The sequence below is a fragment of the Hippocampus comes genome, unplaced genomic scaffold (assembly GCF_001891065.2).
Source record: "Hippocampus comes isolate QL1 unplaced genomic scaffold, H_comes_QL1_v1.1 scaffold246, whole genome shotgun sequence".
Taxonomy (NCBI): domain Eukaryota; kingdom Metazoa; phylum Chordata; class Actinopteri; order Syngnathiformes; family Syngnathidae; genus Hippocampus; species Hippocampus comes.
Genome location: NW_017806220.1, coordinates 722,404 through 729,517, shown reverse-complemented (window position 1 = coordinate 729,517; position 7,114 = coordinate 722,404). Strand labels below are relative to the sequence as shown.

The window sequence follows — 7,114 nt, the reverse complement described above, 5'->3', positions numbered from 1 at the left end:
ACCTCAGTAGCGGGTGTACGAGCGGCCGCAGCTACCTCACAGACCCGACCACGGTGCCTGCAGGGGCGCATGACGACGTGTTGACTGAAGGTTCATTTCCTGCATGACGTTCATGGAATAATTTGTGTGTGACAGAAGCTGAGCTGCACTGTGTTTGTTTACACCTCGCCTGGTGTACCCATAGGGTCCACCACCTTTACTTCCCGCTGAATTTCTCTCTCCTGCTAGGACCCCAAAGTCCTGCGATGCGCAAGGTTTTGGAGAAGGTGTGTTCTACACTGTTGGAATACCAGGAAGAGCTCAACGCGTTGGACCGTGCTTCTGGGGACGGCGACTGCGGGAATACTCACGCGCAGGCTGCCAAAGGTGACCACAATGCAAAAAAAAAAAAAGCACACAGCGCTTGCATGCGAAGCAGAGGTTCTCAAACTTTTTGGGTCTTAACACTTTGACAGGAGCGACATTTTTCCAAGGATGCCCTCATAATCCTATTGACAATTAAATTTGTTCTCAAATTAAGTTATGCATTTGTTTTCAATGACACAGCATCATTTATTCCATATTATTTTTTTGAACCCCAAGTTAAGGCACCCTTGGGGTCCCCGCGCCCCAATTTGAGAACCACAGCTGCAGCACATTGACAAAAATGCTCCCTCAGCCATTCAGGTGTGGCTCCAGAGTCATGTGGTCCCCGGTTGCCCAGGGCACCTGCTGTCTGCCCTAGCTACAGTGGTTCAGGAGAAAATGGGCGGGTCTTCAGGGGCTGTAAGTGTTCCAGTTTGCTCAATACAAATTTATTTTTGGGTGGTTCATTTTGGGGATTTTGCACACATTGACACACTGTGTTTTGACAGCTGTACAGTTTGTTCCTCACGGCAGCGAGCGGACACATGACCGGGGGGCGGAGCCACGCCGCAGCTTGGGCCAATGCCGTGCATGCTGGGATGCAGGCCATGAGAAGGTGGGTGTTGTAAAACACACCAATGCGGCCAATGTGCCGATCATCAGGTAACTAAATTTACCAGTGTATCTCCTTTCATTCAACAGAAACAGAATATCATCTTAGTATTTAACGAAACAGACCCTGACAGAATCCGATCACTATTAACTCTAAACTGGATCCATTTTGATTTCAACAGATACGGCGGTGCTGATTTAGGAGACAGAACCATGGTGAGTCACTTGGAAGTGGCACTTTTTGGGTGGTTTGTGCCAACTGTTTTTCTCTCCTCTCCCACCACAGTTAGACGCCCTCTACCCTGCCGTAGACGAGCTAATGAAACTCAACAGCACGCCCCCTGGCGGAGAGATGGCCGTGCTGCAATCTGCTGTTCAGGTGAGGCAAAACAAACGTCCCCAAGCTCGCGGTTGTGCAAGCACGCAAGAAACCTAACAGATTGTGCCGGTATCCAGAGAGCAGCCGTGGGGGCCGAATCGACTCGCAGCCTCGCAGCCAAGGCGGGCCGCGCCAGCTACATCGCAGCTGAGCGCCTCACCCTCCCTGACCCCGGGGCCAAGGCTGTCGCCGCCATTTTGAGCGCTGTGGTGCAGGCCCTCGAGGAGCAGTAGTGGTAGAAACGCACCATCACAGCTGTACTCTGCGGGATCACAACTAGAACCTTGTACAATTAACGTTATTTCGCAAGAAATAAAGTCTAGAATAGATGCGTGCATTGACTTCCTACACACACACAGTAAATATTTCATGCGGGATTTCCTGGCTACAAATGTCTGAAAATGTTATCCAAAGGAATGTCCCACTAAGAAGGGAAAAAAAAAAAAAACGTTCACACACAAAGTGGAGGGAAGGACATATTCCATCCATAAAAGATAATTGTGCACCATGTGGACCTGCATTTGCCCAAGGCTCAAAAGAGCCACGTGTTAACGTTTTTGCTAAGCTACCTCGCAAGAGAAAGAACAGGAATTGTTTTGGCCAAAATAAGGTGGAAGGTGCCTGGTTCTCCCAACTCAACCAGTCCGGCCACATTTGAGCCGGGAAGCTGAGACTCGAGTGGGCGTGGCGGCAGGGGAAAATCACAGTCGTCGCACACCCTGATTTCTCACTTTGTCGACGGGCTTCCAGAAGAGCCACCTACATCCCCCGAGGGCCGTCTCGATGCCAAAGACCACCCCGTGAAAATCAGGTACACGCTCCGACCCTCAGTAGAATAAAGTGGAAATGGAAATGTACGCTTGTCGCTCGGAACTGGTTCTCGTCCGAAGAGGAGACCTGGGAGGCAGCCAACAGGAATTTGTCGTTGAAAATAAGGAACTGAGCAAACGTTTTCATTCCTTTTGTTTCACTTTAAGTCGCCTTTTGTGAACACTGACAATTCCTAAAATCATTCATAATCACTTTCGTCTAGATTTTAAGTGATTCCCTGAAAGTTTATCGAAAATATATATAGAAACAAAATGGAGTAAAATTCTCAGGTACATTCATTCATCCTTTTTTTTCTGAATATATTCTGTAGCTGGTGTGGTCAATAATCACAAAATACATTTGATAGTGTTGTGTGACTAACTAGCCCCGCTATAACAGTGCCAAATGTATTGTTCGTGACGTCACGGGACAATTTGTTGACTTAGGCTAATTAGGTCATCTTGCAACGGTGTTGTCTTGTTTGTCACTTTTGAGCTGCTGACAAATGTAAACAAAACGTTATTTTCAATGGCGGTGACCAGCATGACAACAACAGCAGCACATTAAAATCTGTGACCTTGTACAGAATGTCGCCTTCAGGATGTGATTAAAATCTCACCCCGCTTCATTCCTAAAATCTTCGTTTCATCCTAATCAGATTGGAGCGGCGGTGTGTGTGTGTACGCGTGTGTGTCGACTTGGGCACCTTTGCGGTTGCACACTTGACAATCGTCTGTAGCGTGGGTGAGAAGTTGAACGGTGATTTTCATTTGGATCGGTAAATCGATGCGGGAAGGTGCAGTTCTTTTCACCTCAGGCAGCTGGCAAAGGTGAAGCCTTTTCGTACACAGCAGCACTTGTACAAACTGTAGACCAGGCCTTCGTTACATCTCAGATGGATTACGGTCATGCACTTTGGAATCAGCCAGCATGCCCTCAAACGTCTCCGCTTGCTTCAAAATGCTGCTGCTCGTCTCTTACCTGGAACACGTAGGAGGGAGCATATAACTCCATGGCCTCCTTTCACAGGCTGCCAGTACTCCTTAGAATTCCTTTTAAGATTTTGCTCTTTGTCGTTTGTGTGCGTCTGTGGTTATTTTGATCACGTGATGTGTTTTTGCAGGATGTCCTTATATGGTAATCTGCTGTCAAGCGATCAGTTCCAGTGCTCAATCTGCTTGGACATCTTCAATAACCCGTCGTCAACGCCGTGCGGCCACAGCTTCTGCGTCACCTGCATCAACCAATATTGGGATGGGGCCAAGGTAGATCCATGAGGTATCCCCCGAGCCACAAATCCCCTGCCGTGCACTCAAGCCTGGCCATGTGTCCTTCGCAGGTTTGTCAATGTCCTCTGTGCAAAAGGACCTTCCAGAAGCGTCCAGATCTCCAGATCAACCGGACCCTGCGCGAGATCACCGAGCAGTTCAGATCCATGTCTGGGGGAGGGGCAGAAGGAGGAGGCGTGGCCAAAGAAAAGAAGGGAGCGAAAGGGCGACAGTGCGCCATGCCGAACGAATTGTTGGATGAACTGACGAGGAAGCTGCCTCGACCTCACGCCAGCGTGCCAATCACCAGCGAAGACCAAAGTCAGTTGACGCTATTGAGTCTGCGTGACAAAATTGTGTGTGTGTGAGACAATGGCGGCACAAATATTACAATTTAGGTTGTAAATGTAAGTCAGTGCTTTTGATAGCATGTAGAGCTGACAAATGTGTGACAATCAAGGTGGCGAACCCAGCCCCGGGAACCCCGTGGCCGCATCGTCTTCAGTCCCCGTTCAAAGTCCGCTCTCTGCAATGATTGGCCCAGGTGGACCACCTCCAGTCCAACCCCGCTCGGCCGAGTCGTACGGCCGAAGGAGGTTCACCGTGAGCGGGGCGGCGGACAGCCAAAACGTTCCTCTCTGCGGCATTCACCACAGGGGGATCATGGTAGCCAAACACGCTCGTTTGCACGCTTTGTGTCGACGGCGACGACACCCTCATCGCGGTCTTTGCTTTCAGATTTTCTGTCGGACCGACGGGGAGTGCATCTGTCCCGAGTGTGAGGCCGAGGTGCACCCTGATCACGACACAGTGACGGTGGAAGCAGCGTGGGTGGACAAGCAGGTGGGCGAACAAAACACACACTTCTCAGATGGTGCAATGCGTGTGGCCACGGAGAACTGCCTGGTTTGAAGAATGACCTTGGCACGCGTGCAGTTATTTCCAGGTGTTTGATTTTGGTCAAATTGTAGTTTGGGCAGTAAAGGTCAGAGTATTTTTGTGTGTGTGTGTGTGTGTGTGTGTGTGTGTGTGTGTGTGTGTGTGTGTGTGTGTGTGTGTGTGTGTGTGTGTGTGTGTGTGTGTGTGTGTGCGTGCGTGCGTGTGTGCGTGCGTGTGTGCTTACGCAGGCCCAGCTCAAAGAGATGGAGTCGAAGACCCAGGAGATGATCCAACAAAGACTCGTGAAGATTGAGGATATCCGCTCATCGGTATCCCAACTGGAGGTCTGTCAGCCACGTGCGCGCTTCGCGTTTTTGGACCCGTTCCGCTGGAGGGAATTGTCCGTCTGTTTTGAGAAGTTTCTTTGGGGTATTTTGTGTGGAACCAGCTGGTGGTGGAGCGGGCGACGATGGGCAGCGTCTGCATTTTCTCGGCGCTGACGGCGGCCATCGAACGAGCGCAGGCGGAGCTGATGAACGTCATGCAGGCCAACCGGCAGACGGCGGCGAACCAGGCGGATGCCTTGATACGGCAGCTCGAGCAGGAGGTGGAAGAGCTGCGGCGGCGGGAGAGCGCTCTCACGCAACTCTCGACCACGGATGACCACCTACACGGTGTCAAGGTGAACTGTGTTACGGAGGGCTCCTCGAAATTCACGTCTTTATCCGAAATGTATTTACGACCGTCTCGCCCAGCATGTCTGCGAGTTTCAGGTTTGGAAACCGCTGTCATGACTAACGCGAACAGATCCCGATAGATGGCGACGTTGCATCACATTGTATATGAGATCAGCACAGATTTTGAGTCGAAGATTAGGTGGTGAACTTTGGGTCTATGTCGGTTATGAAGGAGAGAAATGCCAACATGTGGGTGTCGCAAGTTGTTTGCTTGGGTGCTCTCAGTGTTTTTCCGTTCACCTCTCCCCTCTTTTCTCAGCTCGTCAGCCGCGGCCACCTCACTAGCCACTCTTGGCCAAATTGTTTCGCTTTCATGCAAGACTCCCCAGCATTATTCTTTGGATTGATCTCCCGTTATCAACTCTGCCTGTCTCAGACCTTCCTGCCTCTACGTTTTCCTGCCAATCACCTCAGCGTTCTGTCCTCAATTATGAGTTTCGCCTTTGCCCTTCCTCCCTTCTGTTTGCTTGTCCCGATGTCTGTCTCATGTTGACACAGCATTGGATTGGACCTCTGAACCCATGCCAAGCCAACAAGAGAATGGTTTTTGTTTTCATTTATATATATGTAGCCCGGTGGTGAAGTGGGTACCGCATCGACCTCACAGTGCAGAGGTGCAGGGCTCGATCCCGGCTGCGGCTTCCCTTGTGTGGAGTTTGCGTGTTCTCCCCATGCCTGCGTGGGTTTTGTCTGGGTGCTTCGGTTTCCTCCCGCGTTCCAAAAACATTCATGGCAGGCTTAATCGAGCACTCTAAATTGTCCCTAGGTGTGAGTTTTTAATGCATCCAACATGCATGTTCCTCGTGATGCAAAATGATCAATGTGCAGGAAGTTACTGACACATGCCTTCTATTGTACCTCGTAGTTTTTCTAGTGCACCACAGTAGTTTACTAGTAAGGTTTAATGTGTCCTGATAAGCTAAAAGGGTACTTGCTTTTTAAAAAATGTTACTGGTAATGAATGCAGAATCACTCTACTAGTTCGCCCTCGTCGTTCTCCCGATGCGCCGCGTTGTCTTACTGATAAAGACAAAGAGCATACTCGTACCTCCAGGTGAATATCGAGGCAATGTCAAAAATGATCCAACTTGATTCTGCGCCAGAATTTCGCTACGGTCACTGCTCCTCTACCCACCAACGATTGGTCGGGTGTTTCCATCACGTGCGATCTGGGGACCAACGCCATCTACGGGTCGCTGGCAGGCGAGGTGGAGAAGTTCCAGGAGCAGCTGAGGGGCATCATCGAGACGGGTGAGTCCACCTGCCTTTTTTCCTGGTTGGGGATTTTGTCATGACAATGCTGCGGGTCTACCATCACGTTTGTAACGCAATGGGGTGCCGCAGGAATTTGTGCAATTTCATTTAATTGGTCTGGAAACATCAAAAATGTCGCTCTGTTCGTCCGTTGATTCATTGAAACTCTTCAGGTTTCACTGCCTCATCACTGGAGACCAGTCCAGCGCGTCCACAGCCCAGTGAGTGTCGCACCGCATACACCAGGGATGTCCAAAGTTTTTCCAGCGAAGGCCGCATACAGAAATAGAAGGACTTTTGTGTTTTAAGAAACCAGCTAAAACGGATTTGAAATGCTGTTGAATCAGCATATGGGGGCGAAAAAAAAGTTTCAGCTTGGTGTTACTGCCGACAAAGCAAAAATTTAGTTTCCGTGTGATGTCTAAAAATATATACTTTAAAAATAATATGGTGTTTTGTAACATTCAACTAAAAACATTTTTAATTTGATTTTTTTTATTTTTTTTAAATTAATCATGTCACAATTTTGTAAATTATTTTTATTATTTAAAAATATGTTAAGTAGTGTGATTTCTGGTAATATTCAAATTCATTTTTAAACAAAAAAGTGACAATTTCTTATGAAACTTTTTACATGTATTTCGACGTATAATATCTTGTAACTTTATATATACATCGAAATGTGTTAATCTTGTTGCATTCAACTTTTGTGACATGGTTTTATTTTATTATTACAATATGAAGTTTTATTGTCATATAGAAACGTGCCTCAGGTCTAACTTTGGACAACCCAGGTACACACACACACACACACACACACACACACACAC

The 7,114-nt window shown here is 48.5% G+C and overlaps 2 protein-coding genes across 4 annotated transcripts in view; both read left to right on the top strand.

Annotated features, from left to right (window-relative positions):
* The window catches only part of tkfc (triokinase/FMN cyclase), an 8,459-nt gene extending 6,793 nt beyond the window's left edge, over positions 1 to 1,666 (top strand). For 2 of the 3 annotated variants that reach the window (XM_019856018.1, XM_019856015.1), the window contains exon 18: positions 1,459 to 1,666. In XM_019856018.1, coding sequence (XP_019711577.1) covers positions 1,459 to 1,569 — 111 coding nt within the window. In that variant the 3' untranslated portion in view covers positions 1,570 to 1,666. Of the gene's footprint in view, positions 1 to 1,413 lie in introns of all 3 variants that reach the window. The other variant, XM_019856017.1, reaches the window with a different exon arrangement.
* A 350-nt stretch (positions 1,667 to 2,016) lies between these two features.
* LOC109506959 (tripartite motif-containing protein 65-like) lies at positions 2,017 to 6,630 on the top strand. The gene is made up of 9 exons (XM_019856022.1): positions 2,017 to 2,147; positions 3,270 to 3,411; positions 3,486 to 3,735; positions 3,875 to 4,080; positions 4,153 to 4,257; positions 4,542 to 4,637; positions 4,742 to 4,975; positions 6,134 to 6,281; positions 6,458 to 6,630. The coding sequence occupies exons 2-9, from the start codon at positions 3,271 to 3,273 to the stop codon at positions 6,571 to 6,573; spliced, it is 1,296 nt and encodes a 431-aa protein (XP_019711581.1). The 5' UTR covers positions 2,017 to 2,147; position 3,270; the 3' UTR covers positions 6,574 to 6,630.
* The last annotated feature ends 484 nt before the right edge of the window (positions 6,631 to 7,114 follow it).

Excerpts from the sequence above, each read along its gene's own strand:
- LOC109506959 (XM_019856022.1), top strand. The coding sequence starts at position 3,271 with ATGTCCTTATATGGTAATCTGCTGTCAAGCGATCAGTTCCAGTGCTCA. Across the intron at positions 3,736-3,874 it reads AATCACCAGCGAAGACCAAA|GTGGCGAACCCAGCCCCGGG; the intron begins GTCAGTTGACGC and ends GTGACAATCAAG. Across the intron at positions 4,081-4,152 it reads TTCACCACAGGGGGATCATG|ATTTTCTGTCGGACCGACGG; the intron begins GTAGCCAAACAC and ends CTTTGCTTTCAG.